Genomic DNA, 15054 nt, shown 5'->3' with positions numbered 1-15054 from the left:
ACTTGATTGGTTGATGTTTATGGAACAGGGCAGGTGGCTGGCTGCAGACTTGGGACAATGATGCTTAGCATGCTTCTTCCAAATGTGGATCCATCGCCTGTTTTCACACCTTGATTGTCGCCCTCGAGCTGATCGCCCTAATTTCCCGTGTGACTTGGTTCTCCAAAGAACCCCTCCCTCTCTCTCGCTCCTATGTCAAATGACCAGCGGGCACCTCTGTCCACTGTGACCATGCTGACCTTGATGTGGCTGTGGTGATCCACCTTGGTCACGAGGACAGCCAAAATGAGCGAGTCCACGCCGCAGGGGCTGAGGGCATTTGCTGGGCATCCTTGGTCTTGGGCCAGGGATGTCCTGGGGAGAAAGGACATGAATGACAAAGTACCTGGGCTTATTATCTTAGAAACTGTACCCGGTCTGCAGATGAGAGGTTTTCTCTTCTCAGCTCATCTTCACAGAGCTTTCCCAGGGGCATCCAGGGCCAGCCGATGAGAGCCAGGGAGGCAATCCCCACACATAAAGCTTAGCAAGCCTCCAGATGACCCAGAGAATGCCACTGGGGAAGTGAAGACCTAATGGAAAAGTCACAGTACACTAGGATAGAAAGCTTTCAGACCGAAGGCTGGTGGGTCCAGATATCTGGGTTTGGGCCTAGCATTTGTATTATTTACTCAGTGATCGCTTACTAAGACAGCAGACTGGCACTGAGCCTAACACCCACTCCATTCCAGCTCTGATAGCCTTTGGGCCTCTGCGCCAGGCCCTGGGAGGTCTCAGGGAGTCTGCACCCACCGTATCCTTTGCCAGGATCGCAGTGTTCGCTGGCCCATCTCCCCCTCTGCTCCGTGCTCTTCACCTGCTTCACGGGCTTCAATTTACCTGTGTTTTTCAATCTCAGTTCAAACTTTATTTCCTTAGACAAAACTCTACTTCTTTTTAATACAAATGTTCAAAGTAAGGAGTTTTATAATCCCTACCTCAAATGGGGGTGATGGTTTTTCTGGCTTCCTCTCTTTAATGAGTATCATCATAGGCTCATGGAATGTCATAGATGCAATGTATGGCAGTCAACGACAACCTTTTTGTTTTAACACCCAAATTGTCTAATCCTGGTGCAGGGTAGGCCCTTCAATCTGGCTCCTGTGTTCTTTCAAGAGGACACCATTAATCACTGAAGTCTTCCTTGCTTTCTGACACAGCAAAATATCCCAAACTCACCTTGACTTCCCTGCCCAAGCTCTGGAATCAGCCATTTGTCCAAGGAGCTCTGGATTCTTTGAGGGCAAAGTCTTTGAACTTTAATGATAGTATTTTTGGATAAATTAAAGGAAATATTACATTACCCAGTGAGTAATAGATTTGAGAAATGTAAAGTATAGATGTTGAAACAATAGAAGAGTCTATACATATACAGAGAAGGGGGTAGAGGGCAGATTTGGAAAAGGATATTATGAACATTAGCAGCAGAGCTGAGCACCCATAACCTGGCTGCCATTGTGAAGGTCATGGTGATGATTCACTATATGCCCTGTTGGTACCTCCTTCAGCCGGGGATGGTACCCAATCTTGAGTCACTTTGCTGACCAGGGCTTTTCCCTTTTTATTGGCGGTCACGGCTCTCAAATTAGAATCATACAGGGAACATTGCTACTAGGGCTGCAGTATTGTCAATACTACTGTATCACAGGTACAAGAAGTTCAGAGGTCATCATTCCAGGACTAGTATGAAGGCTCTACCATGCTATCGGGGACCCCGGCTCCTCTATCTTTCCATTCAACCACCCTTAGCATATATCTTCAACCTCTTGCCAGTGGCATCATTTCACTTCCAACACTACTATCCACACTTCAGCCAGGAGAAAATGGAAGACAGAAAAGAGGCAAAAGGCAAACTGACTCTGCCTTCTGTCCAATAGTACCATCAGGCACCTTCCACTTACATCTCATTGGGTAGAACTGTGTCACATGGTCATCCCTAGCTGCAGTGGATGCTAGGACATGTAGTTTTAGCCAGGCACGTTGCCACCTGAAATAAACACTGAGTAAAAAAAAAAAAAAAGTGGGGAACGGATATTGGGGAGGAAACTGCAATATCTGCCACAATAATACTGCCATCTAAGGCAAAACACCAGGCTGCATGAGCATGGAGCCTATTTTATAATTTTATTATTATTGTTAACATTTTACAATATTATTACTTTATTCCTTTTTTTTTTTTTTTTTGCGCTATGCTGGCCTGTCACTGTTGTGGCCTCTCCTGTTGCAGAGCACAGGCTCCGGACACGCAGGCTCAGCAGTCATGGCTCATGGGCCCAGCCGCTCTGTGGCATGTGGGATCTTCCTGGGCCGGGGCACGAACCCACGTCCCCTGCATCGGCAGGCGAAACCTCAACCACTGCGCCACCAGGGAAGCCCAATTCCTATTTTAAATAAGAATAAGTTGTAAAATAATGGAGGGACAGGAGCTATGCCCAAAGATGGGGAGCATTAAGCAGCAGCTGGATAATTTGGCCACCATAGGTCACCTTCCTTGGCAATGGAACACCGCATGCAGGTTAGAGAGAATGTTGCTCCTGGAGCTGCAGCATTGTCACAGATTGAAAGTCTACTCAAAGACACATTGTGGGTAAAGAAATATTTTCCCAAACTGAGCAGATTCCCTCATGTCACTTGAATTTAAACAAAATGAATCCTGCAGCACCTTGGAAAGAATGGTGATATTTCTTTTCTTCAATCCCTGGACTGTCCAAAGCCCATGTCTTCAGAGAAGAATGTCTGCTTTTCTGAATAACATACAAACTGTTGAAATCTTCATTTTGATATCCACCCTTCCTGAGAATCTTTACTCTGCTAGAATAATTAAGTGGAACTCTTGGTGAGTGAGCTTGGTCCATCAACCATGACCTCCAGTGGGGCCTCTACAAGGAAGCCATACAGTGGGTCTTTGAGAAAGAATGAAGAAGAGGTGTTTTCCTGCCTTGGTAGCAGACCCTGTCTACTGTCTGCCGCCCCAGATTTAAATTCTTGATTACCAAAATAATGGTTACTCCCTGAATCTTGTCATTGATTGAATAAAGTGGAGCTTCATCTTATATGATTCACCGTAAGGCTCCCTCCCCCTACCGTAGAGCTTCCAGTTTCTGAACAGTTTGGGGGCATGCCACGGTTTGGAGGGAGCCAAGATTTCCAGATAAATATGTTTTTGTAAAAATGCAAGAATAATTCAGATATTCAGAGATCGTGATTAGCATTTTTTATTATTCCCATTCTCATCTTCCAAATGTTGTTTGAGGGACGGGAGGATGAGGATCGGGGAAAGATGGAGAAATGCCACAACTGTGTGCATAATTCAAGCCCCAATGTACTTTAGCCCCCGTCTTCGCGGCAGAGGCACTTGAGGCCTGAATCATCCAGCCCAGTTGCCCTAACTCTACATTTCTCTTTTCAAGTGTAGTCACAACCCACCCTGAGTTCTCTCGACCGTCCTGCTGGGACAGCATGGGTTTCTCCTTATCGTCTGCTTTGTTTTACATGGAGGATTACTGAGCCACAGAGAGTTTAAGGGGTTTTCTTGGTCCCTGTCTAAGCCAGGATCACTCTGGGGTGGTATATCTCCTCTCAGGAAAAATTCCAGAGTCAGGTCAAGAAACCCATCATATTCAGTCCTTGTTTTTTCAGCCATCTAAGTGAAATGCCAAATAAGCAGCACAGATACCTTTCCTATCTCTTCTTCTAAAATACGAGTTTTTCTGGAATTCCCTGGCAGTCCAGTGGTTGGGACTCTTCACTTCCACTGCAGGGTGCATGGGTTCAATCCCTGGTTGGGGAACTAAGATCCCACATGCCATGCAGTGTGGCCAAAAATGAAAAGTACCAAATATAAAATAAAATATAAGTTTTCGTAGTGGAAAAAGTGCTTCATCACAGGGAAAAGTAAAAAGAGCTCCATTTTTAACACAGTTAAACAGTATGTCCCAGTTGCTACAATGAAGTGAGGGCTGGATTTGCAGGGGATCCCTCAAGCCATGGACAAGCAAATCCTGGGTCCCTTCTGAGACTTAGATCCCCAAAACCTGTGCAAGAAATTCTCCATGAGAAGTCAACTGTCCTTACTAACACTGTTGAGGATCCAGGGAGAAAAACAAGGGAACAGTTGCGTTCAGTTTTCTTCCCCTGGGCTGTGATAGAGAGGTCTTATGTTGAGGAAAGAATTAGCATGTCTCTGTCTCTGTCTCTGTCTCTGTCTCTGTCTCTGTCTCTCTCTCTCTCTCTCTCTCTCCATGTGCTGGATAATACAATCTCAGCATAATGCATTTGGCCTCTGTTGCATTGAGCAATGCCTGGGGATGGCAGGGCAACTCCCCCTAGGAGGATGTGCCAGGAGATGAAAACATGGCAGAAAGGTGACAGGAGAGGTGAACAAAGACAATGACCCTAGCCACATCTCCTGAGCAAAGAAGAAGGGCAAGCAAAGACATGATGAAGAGCAGCCCGCTTCCCCTGCCTTAACTGCACATGTTAAAGAAGAGACAGCAGACATGCTTCTTTCTAGCTCAGCCTCTTCTTGGCCTCTTGGGAACATTCACAAACATGGTCTCTGCACAAGTGAGTTTATTCCTCACAATCCTATGTCTGTTTAAAGAGAGAAAAATCCATCCCCTCAGGTCAGCTCTCTAATAAGATCATTCCCTACTGCATGTGTTTCATCCTCAGGCCATTCTTGACCTTGCGTACTCAGAGCTGGGAGTGTTTTGATACCAGGTGTAACCCCTTGACTGGGTCAAAGACACTGCTGTGAGAGGGGGCAGGGAGTGTGTGTGGAGGCAACGTGCTGGAATATTCACTCCAAAACCCCCAAACATGCCCAAGAATAACAAGAACATTAACCACTGACCCAAACACTGGTGAAATTCTATCTCCACATCTCCCTCCACCAGTAAACATGAAAATGCTATCCCTGAAGGGATGGAGGAAACATCCAACAAGAGGTCCAGGAAGAATGAGAGCAGAAGAAGGGTTGCTTTGAGAAAGAAGTCCAGCAACTACTACACTCTTCAGTCACTGGAAGAAAGTTCCCCTAGTGACAACTAAACACAGACATTTTTTGCTAGTTTGGACAAACAACAGACTTGGACTTTTCTTTCCGGGATAAAGACATTCAATTTCAGAATGCCTTTTTGTCACTTTTTCTTGGCCTGTCTCCACCTCTTCATCCCCATCTTGGGTCCTTCTCCCTTCCTTCACTCCATCCCAGCCTCACTGGCCTTTTCTGTGTTTCTCAAATGAGACAAGCCATCCCTACCTCAGGACTGTCTTACTTGCTGTTCCCTCTGCTAGAATGCTCTTCCCCCAGATAATTACAGGTGTTCAGGTTTCACTTCGATGTCACCTTCTCAGGAAGGTCTTCCCCAGCTACCTATCTAATGGTGCCCTGACCACTCTCTGTCATTTTCTTCTTCCTTTTCTTCTTAGCAATCACCATTCTCTGACCTGATCTTATTTATGTGTGTATTTATTGTTTATTCCCCCTAAATAGACGTACTCTCTAAGAGAATAGGACCCATGTCTGTCTTGTTCATGGCTTTCCTGTGCCTAGCACGTGGGGGACACTTGTTGATTGTGTGGATGGATAAATGGATGGAAGCATGGATGAGTAGATGAATGAAAGAATTGAAGGAAGGAGGAAGGAAAGTTAAATAGGTTAGTGAGTGGATGGATGAAAAAATGGATGGATGGATGGATGGTTAGAAATCATGATTTGGCTGAAGTATTTTACCCAGTTTGGTCAGATCTTCTGCTGACCCACACCAAAGAAACAAACACTGGATACTGGGGCTATAACTCAAGCCAGAGTGGTTAATCAATTGAAGCTGTGATAAGGAAACCATAATTTGATTCCAGTTCTAAATGAGCACCTAGTTTCCTTCAAATTAGCACTTTTTGTTGATATGCTTTGATGTTTGATTACTATCCCATCACACATCAGCCCTCAGAAAATTCCCAAGTAGCAGGCTAGGAAAATTTCCTGATGATTTAGCTTTTTGAAGATAGAAAAACTAAGCCATGGAAGGAAAACAAGTTGGGAATACCATCCTGACTTCATTCCAACCCCTGGAATTGTCCTGAATTTTTAAGGGTGGCATTTCTAAATCATGCTTCTCCTATGTATTTGTTCATTTGCTTGTTTGTTTGTTTTAGAATAACCTCAACATGGAAAGTGCCTCGACATCGGAAACCAGCTCTCCTCTCTCCAAAGAAACACCGGGGGAGCATTCGGACCACCAGGCTGCACACCAACCATTCCCCAGACAGCAATTCCATCAAGAGGCTGGGCCCCCTTCATTGCAAAGAGATGGTCCCAGATCCTTTCTCCTTGATCTACCAAACTTTCCAGATCTTTCCAAAGCTGATATCAATGGGCAGAATCCAAATATCCAGGTAATGCTTAGCAACTGAAAGGTGAAAGAAAATGAAACAGCCCATGTCTTTGTTTCCTGATCTGATTCCAAAGCAACTGCTGCCTTACCTCGCTTTTCTCCTTGACCCCTTAATGAATCCTGCTGACAAGCATGCTATCTTTATAAGAGCAGTGTTGTATTTCATCTGTGTACCACCCTGGATTATGAGATGCATCATTATTTTATCAACCACTGAACAAAGAAAGCAGTGCTAATTAGAGTATGACACACCAATGATTATAAGATACATCCTGAAAAAGAAGAAAGATACATCCTGATTTCAGAGATGTTAAAATGTAAAAACAGGGACTTCCCTGCAGGTCCAGTGGTTAAGACTTCATCTTCCAATGCAGGGGGTGCGGGTTCAATCCCTGGTCGGGGAGCTAAGATCCCACATGCTTAGAGCCAAAAAAACAAAACATAAAACAGAAGCAGTATTGTAACAAATTCAATAAAGACTTTTTAAATGGTCCACATCAAAAAAAAAAAAAAAAGAAATGTGAAAACAAGACAACATAATATCCCTGAAATTGATGAAATATGTTAGCTATAGGGAAAGGCCAATAAGACACACGAGTAGATGAGGCAGATCATAGTGTGATTTCTAAGATGCTCAGGAAGGCACTGTCTCTCAAATGCCTCTCTAGCTTGCCTTCGACACCAGAAATTCCTTTAGGCGCTGACAACACTTCAGTTGCTCCAAAGTGTAAATGACTGATAAAAAATTTTTGATAAGAGGAAAGGAGGTGATAACAGAAGTTTCTAGGAGAGAGAGAAATACATATCACTAAGATGGGATGGGGTGAAGCTGAAGGAAATGAGAGGTTAGGAAAGAGGTACCTGGAACTGAAAATAAGAACTCTCTTCTGCACTGAAATAGCACAATTTACTTTACAAAGTAAAGGTGGATCCGATTTGATTCTCCCAATACCCTTATGGAGCCCACATCATTCCTCCAATATTATCAATAATGCAGCTGACTCTCAGCAAGTTCCCATTTGGTTTGCCCAAGGCCACATGGCTAGTAAACAGTAGTTGGGGCTCAAATCCAGTCTCTCAGGCTCCCAAGAATACTCACGCTACCATTTCGTGTTTCAAAAACAAACTCCTCATTTTGAATTTCGCTTGTGCCTCCCACTGTTTCTTCCCAGAGACGGTACCCACGGCGGCCGAGAACAGCTCGTCCCCCTGGGCAGCCTGGCCCTGTGCAGCCCGAGTCCTCAGGTGCCTGCTTCCATACTTTTAAGTTTATCCTCAACTCTTTTCATTGGAGGAAGAGCAGCTTGTCCTTATTCTTTCTCTGCATCAAATTCCAATTAGCTTCCATGGCAGAAAGTTCCTGAACCTGACCTTGGAACAATTGATCCATAATTAGGTTAGTGGTCTCTCTCGCAAGACTAACGCTGTCTGTGTGACACCCTTTTAGAGCCTAACACCAGTGTTGTTGTGACTACTGAATGTCCCTGAGAATACACCTCAATGCTGTGTGAGCTTCTGGGAGGTTAAGAAATGCAAGGTGTTCTCCCTCCAGGAAATGACGTAGGTGTAAAGATCCTGGCTACTACCCAATACAGTGCCAGAAGGGTTGTGGAGACAGAGGCAGAAAAAGCGCTGCGTTCCATGGAGGACAGACCTGAATAGATGGGATATTTGGGAAGATTAGGGCAGGGCAGCGTTTAGGGTACATAAGTGAAAAATGTTTCGGAGGTCACTCTTTGACAACCCATGTGCTGAAATCACTGCATGGACCAATTAATATTTCCAATAGGTCTTGTACTGTTCTAATTGATGAATGGGGAAAACAGGACTTTCGATCCACTGCCCTCTCTCCGGGAACTGGCCACATGGCTCTCTGATAAAGAACAAAAGATCCACTTGGGGGAGGTGCAGACTGGCAAAAAAAGACACAGACATCTCCTTACTGTTGCTCAAAGAGGCTCCCCATCACGCCTTCATTGACAGGAAGTGATTTTTCCTTGTTGATAGATTTTACGGTTCCAGGACTAAACCACCCTTATCCCAAGGATGCTTAGATCATGCCCACAACAATTTTAGGTTTGCTGTAGCTTGCATTTGTTTTTCAGAGATGGGAAATGTCGCAGTGGGGCTTAATGCTGAGGACTGAGCTATTAATGTAATCGATTTAAGAGTTACTAATATAAACTTACAAGAAAAGACCTGGATGCAGGGGACTGGAAGGCTGCAGTCCCCTGATTAGAAATTTACTAAGCGCATGGAGCTCCACCTAGAACTGAATTTCTAACAAAATTTCTCAGGATCCCCTTTCTCTCTCCCAGATCAATCCCTCCATCAGGAAGTCCTCAGACCCCACTTGGGCCTTTTCAAAACATTAACCTGACTGTCAGGGAAGAACAGTGGTGCAAAAGTGGTTAGGATCCTCAGATCTGGGGAACCCAAATGACTTTTCCATAAAAAGAAAAGGGCAGCCATGAAGCGATGGATTTGTGCATGAGCTCAGTAAAACCCCCGAGCTTGCAATCCATTTTTCATCAGAATAAGCTGTGTTGTCTAGCCAGACGCAAAGTGAAGAGTGCTTTGGAACAGTTCCGCTGGGCTTCCTGAGGGATGAGAGGGTGGTTGGAGTTTATGGGTGTGGAGAGAACTATAAAGTGAGACAAGGGAACAGAGGATAAGTGGAGGATGAGTTATGAGATCACCACACTTGAGACTCTCCAACAAAGCCTCTTGGACTTTTATAAAACGCAGCTTCCCCTTGTGCCGCCACAAAGGATGGCAGCAGAGATGGGACAAATGGAAATCATTCGTCCTTGTCCCCTCTGAGCCCACAGCCACCTGTGTGTATAGACTTCTAACAGGTGCAAAGGAATTCCCACTTTGTCTTCACTCTGTCTCAGCACCGCCCCAGCACATACAAGAAGTTTGCCTCCAAGAGCTGCTTCGGAAAGGGATGCTTTGGAACACGAGGCAGGAAGGGGACCAGGCCACTCCTATGAGGTCCCTGTATGTTTCTTGAGTTACCCTTTGGACAGAAGAAATCACTATACCTCCCAAGAGTATAGGTTTCCCTGTAGCTCCAAATATCAGGGTTTCTGGCAAAATGGACTCGAAACGAATGAGGCTCCAGCGCAGATGTCATCAGAATCAAAGACCAGGCCAGTGCTGTCCTGTTGCCTACTGGCCAGTTGGTTCATCCCATTTCTGCCTTGCACAAGCCCTGTGTCTATTAACCTTCCACAGGCAGTCGGGGTGGGTAGGGCAGCCTATGTTTTATTGATCTGATGATGGAACACTGAACTGCATTCCTGTCCTTTCTCTTTCTGGAAGATTATGAAAGGGGAGCGTTAGTGACTCAGAAAGATGCTCAAAGAAAGACTGGCGCAGCCGCTACCCCTGGGAGCCCCAGCCCTAGGTCTGAGTGTGAGTGTGTGTGAGGGCATGTACATACACACAAGCTCTCTCTCTCTCTCTCTCTCTCTCTCTCACACACACACACACACACACATGCAGCACTGGCCGCTGTAGCCTCATGCCCCATTGCACTTGAGTAAACCAGCTCCCCGGTGGTCCTTTAAAAGATGAGGTGCTTTCTAAAAGGGGGTGATGGTTTTCACGTTGTCAGCCCTTGCCCCTTCCTCAGAGCTCTGGTCTTTTGTTGAAATCCACTGGTTTGACACAGGGCCGATTCAGCCAAGCAGACAGTCCCACCGGTCACCCCGGGCCGTCCAAGCATTGTCTCTCCCTGGGGAGTGGACTGAAAACAGGTGACGGCATATCAGTGGGTCGGCTTCCGCTGCCGGGGCCCCTGGCCTGGTCTCCCCCCATCCCCTGGCAACCTGCCCCTCACCCCCACCTAGCCAGCCCTCACTGGAGCCGGGAGCTACCCAGGAATCTGATATCCCTCTCTCTGAACCTCCCCCCAGCCCCCCTGTGTCTGCAAGCATTTCCCACGCTCCAAGGCTGGGGTCTGCTGTCCCCCCCCTGCCAAACCGCCCACACCTTTCCAAAGTGACAATGCTGTGCTCTTGGGCCTCTTGACTTTTAGGAAGGGAAATCCTTTAAAAGGCCCAGCTTTTTAGAGCTTTTTTTTTTTTTTTTAAACCCCTGAAGCCAGGTGGCCTCTGTCCCAAGTGGATTGGGCTCTCCATTTTAAGACTGGCTTCAGGCTGTGGAAGTGAGTGAGGGGAAAAAAAAAAAAAAAAAAGAACAACAATGCACAAAAGAGAAAGAAATAGCCTCAAACTCCTGAACCCAATCTCCATATTAAATTTAAAACAAAACTAGAAGTTGGGGTTTTGGCAACGAATAAATAAATAAATAAATCACTCAGGAAAGAAAGTAAATCTCCCAGGAGAAGTTCAACTTGAACTTCGGTATCCTTGGCTAAGTTTCTGGTCTGCAGCTGATGGTCAGATAGCAAAGACAAAAATCTCTAAAATAAACTCATTATTAGGCTCACTGCATCAATTCATGACCACAGTGGCTATTCACCACCAAATAGTTCTCTTTTCTGGGTCAATCTGAGATCTGTATTCATTTCAACCAATGTATTTATTTCTTTTCTTCCATTGAGGGAGACACAAAAATAGTCATCTAAAGGCCTTTTTTTTTCCCCTCGCACAGACTTATTTACACGGCCGTAGACCTCTTGATACAATCAGATGAGTTGGCCAGGGCTGCAGGTGTTGTACGTGCTTCTACTCCTGATTTCCCCTCCTCCGTTTTTCCTAAAATCCTTTTGGAATGGCAGGCCTGGCCAAGTAAGAACCAAGAACTCTCTGTGCCCAGGAGATGGGCCCACACACTCCAGGGGACAAGCCGGTATTGTTCAGATTCTTTTGGGGGCCCTGCAGTCCCTATCATGAGCTAGAGTCCACCAACCTGCCCTTGGGCTCTGGTACCACTGTTTTGTTGACCAGGCTTGGCCTCTATGGCTACATGCAGGTTACTCGACCTCTCTATGCCTCAATTTCCTTGTCTATACAATGGGAACAATGGGAATGATAACACAACCTGTGAGTAGTACCTCTGCAGTACAATACTCTGTAGTAGTAGGGTTGTTGTGAGGATTAAATGAAATCATCATGTGAAGCACTCAGCACAGAGACAGGAATATGGGAAGATTCCCCAGACTGGTGGATGCTGGTTGGTGATGTCAGTGAGCATGAAGATGACAGAGGAAACGTATAAAATAATTAAGAATCAGGAGTTTTGAGTCCAGCTCTCCACCTTCCTTGCTGTTCACCTCAGGAACGTGAATTCTCTAGGCCAGTTTCTATGCCTGAAATGTGGGTTTAACTTGTGTAGAACAAGCAATGATATTTGAACAAGCACGCTGCAAATCTCTAAGCATTAACCACACTTACTGGAGCTGCCAGAGTTGTTTTTAGAGCATCAGTGGGTCTGAGAGGGAGGGATTATATATCTTCCTAGTCCTTTGTGTTCTTTCTTCGGCAATTGTCAAGGAAGAAGGGGTACATAATCGGGGGTCTAACCCTTTGCTGGAGACTGTCGTCCTGTCCCCGGATGCTCTGTGCTTTTGAGGAATCATTTCACCTCCCAGGCCTCATTTTCCTCTCTGGGAAATAAATACGAACCCAAATCTGCCTAGTCACCATAGCTCTCAAGGCTTAGAGGACCAAGGTAGAAGCTGCTAGAAGATTCTCCTGAGTTCAGAAAGTCAAGGCTTCTGTATTCCCAGTGTCATTAGTTTATTATCAGTTAGACTAAGAATTGTGTTAGTTTCCCAGTGGAAAGTGCTTTTCAGAGCAAGAGTAAAGAGTTTGTTTCTAATAAATGTTTAAACTCTCAAGAGGAGGAAAGAAACAGGTAATATGGCAAAGGATTTTATCCTCCTTTCCTAATTTTGGATGGAATTTTCCAAATTGGCACCTATTCTAGACTCTCTTTCTTAGAGCTGACAATATTCTGCCAGAAGTTGGAGTTGGGTCTTTTGGAAAAGTTCTCTTTCTTTTACTATCTTGATTCATGGTACAGAAAAGTCCAGAAGAAACCAATGTACTAAAGATGCTTCAATTCTGTGTATTAAGGATGCAAAAGGATGGTAAGATCTATCAGGTTGGAAATCTGCTATGCTCGCTACCACACCTCCAGCTCATCACACCTATTATTGTTCAAGACATTTTTAGGAACAGATTCTTTGATGCTAAAGAACATGTAAATATAATAAGAGCAACAGGAAACATAAAACTAATCAGCACCATTCGAGAAGTCATGATCGTGCTCATTAAGTCTTTTTAATTGGATGCCTATGAAATTTCAGGCTCAAGATTACATTTCTTCATTTGATGTCTGTATGAGGTTTCCATATTCTTAACTGCAGGGAAGGGTGGATCCTAAGGTTTGTGTGTTTTTTATTTTGTGTGTGTTTTTGGTTTTTTTTTTTTTAATTCAGTTGGAGCAGTGGCTAAAAATGAAAGGGGAAAAAGAAACCTCTAAACTGATGAGATTTAGTCATCAATATAGTTTTTGGAGTAAATTCATATTTTGCTACTCATTGCCTGGCCAGGCAACAAATCTATTTTGCTTGGATCTGAGCAGTAGTTTGCGGGGGGAAAAAAATCATATTGACGGTAATAGCTTAAAACATGAAATTGTTTTGATTCCCAGCTTGGAGAAATTGCAGGGCACGTTTTGTTTAGGCAATCCCTTTGACTCCAGTCTGGATACAAATGGAATACCAAAACTGTCCAGCCCATTCCCCCTTATCTCCTACCCAGAGTCTGATTTCATTACCATAATTGCAGGCTTGCCTGGCTCTTGGCAGCTTCTCCCCTCCAAAACCCTTAATAGCCTTGCAGACGATTGTTGCGGCTCAGTTGTTCTGTCTGCAGGCACAGGGGGCCTGGACTGCAGAGGAGAAAGGTTATGTCTTCAAAGGCTCGGCATCACCACGTCACTGCCCAGCTCGGGTCTGCGCAGCCCAGCTGTGTATTTCTTCCTCATTGCCCTTACAGCGTCGCGTGTGGGTCCAGGTCCCCATCCCTTTCCAACAACCATCCCTCCAGCAAACAGCAATGATACAAAGCAAATGATGTCATTCTTTCTTTTCTTTTTTTCCTTTTTGGGGATTACTAAACGTCCCATAATTATTTACAAATATGCAAGGGATGCTTATGAGACTGGTGTAATGGTGGTGGCATGGAAGCAAGCCAGTGGTGCTCTTCTAGGCATCCCACACCAGAGGAAGAGATGCACTTGGCCTGCCACAGCCCAAGTATACTCTGGGATGGAAAGCCACACCCTTAACTTTGTGTCTGGGCCACACCCTAAGGCCACAGCCCAGGCCCACCATGAGCTGGGCAACTTCTTTTCAATGTCAAAGCAAGTAGAATTCAAACCTTCCCATTCCTGAGACAAAAGGATGGGTCTGTTTGTCTCAGGGATTGGCATGACCTGGTGCAATGTGGCAGAGTATGTCAGCAAATCTCTCAGATGTCCAGTTAGGACAAAACTGGAAAAGCATCTGCCCAGTACATCTTGCGCTGATTACTTGGAGCGCATGTTTCTGATTCATTTGCACATAACTCATCCAGGGGGTGTTGCAAGAGCTATGCGATGGCCAAAGGAACCCAAGGAGTCTTTTATTATGTTTTTTAAACAAGTTTCTCTATGTTGATGGTCTCTCGGAGCCAAGAAGCTGCATTCTTTCAGCCCCGTGACTTCCAGACTAGGCTCCATAAATCCAAGAGCAAGTTCTGACCTTGACTCTGGGACTATCTGCTCTGACCCTGAGGGTCGGTTAAGGAGTGGGTGCTGGGTCTGGACTAGGGGATGAGTGAAACTCAAGCTGTGACATCCTGGACCTGGAGGACCTTGTGCTCACATCTCTACACGACTTGTGGCATCCAGCCCCCACCAGCATCAGTGGCCTCTTTGCTCACTTGGTCACAGGAGGGGACACCACCTCGGTGACTGACTTTTTGAGAGGCAGTACGGCAAAGTCGGTAAGAGCATGGGCTCTGGAGCTAGACTACCCATGGCTGCCAGTTACTAGGTCTGTGACCTTCAGCAAGTTGTTAACTTCTCTGTGTGCCAGTTTCCCTGTCTATAAAAAGCTGTCTAGCAACACCCCAAAACTTAGTAGCTTAAAGCAACAACCACTGGATTGCTCACGGTCCTGTGGGTCAGGAGTTTGGCCCAGCCAGGAGAGCTCATCTCTGTTCCACGTGGTATCAGCTAGGGTGACCCAACTGGGCTGGAGGATCCAAAATGACCCCCCCACACGAGACTGGGGCCTCAGAGCTGGCCAGTGACTGAGAGGACTCTTCGTTCTCCTCTATGTGCCCTGCCTCTTCACATGGCGGCTCTGTGAGCAGTGGTCTAGGCTGGGCTTCTGTACAGAATGGTAGGAACATGCCAAGAGAATGAAAATGGAAATTGCAAGACCTCGTAAGGCTTGTCACATTGTCACACCTAACACGTTCTACTGGATACAGTGAGTCACAAGGCCAGCCCGGACCGAAAGGGAGGGGAAACAAACTCCACCTCTTGATGAGCGGTGTGGCACACACATACCAGAATGGGAGGAACTGCCGGGGACATCTTTGGAGATCAGCAGCCACAAGGGCCAATCAACAGAGCCAACCTTATAAGG

At 45.6% G+C, this 15054-nt stretch overlaps 2 protein-coding genes across 7 annotated transcripts in view; one reads left to right on the top strand and one right to left on the bottom strand.

Moving 5' to 3' along the window:
* TASP1 (taspase 1) overlaps positions 1-15054 on the bottom strand; it is a 374267-nt gene that overhangs the window by 3437 nt on the left and 355776 nt on the right. The gene's annotated exons all lie outside the window — the stretch shown is intronic.
* The window catches only part of ISM1 (isthmin 1), a 78618-nt gene that overhangs the window by 43233 nt on the left and 20331 nt on the right, over positions 1-15054 (top strand). Inside the window, exon 2 of the mRNA XM_059038986.2 lies at positions 6199-6438. Coding sequence (XP_058894969.1) covers positions 6199-6438 — 240 coding nt within the window. The remainder of the gene's footprint in view (positions 1-6198; positions 6439-15054) is intronic.

Source organism: Kogia breviceps, chromosome 14 (assembly GCF_026419965.1).
Source record: "Kogia breviceps isolate mKogBre1 chromosome 14, mKogBre1 haplotype 1, whole genome shotgun sequence".
Classification (NCBI taxonomy): domain Eukaryota; kingdom Metazoa; phylum Chordata; class Mammalia; order Artiodactyla; family Physeteridae; genus Kogia; species Kogia breviceps.
Note: the sequence above shows the minus strand (reverse complement) of the source record. Positions and strands in the feature narration are given on the sequence as shown.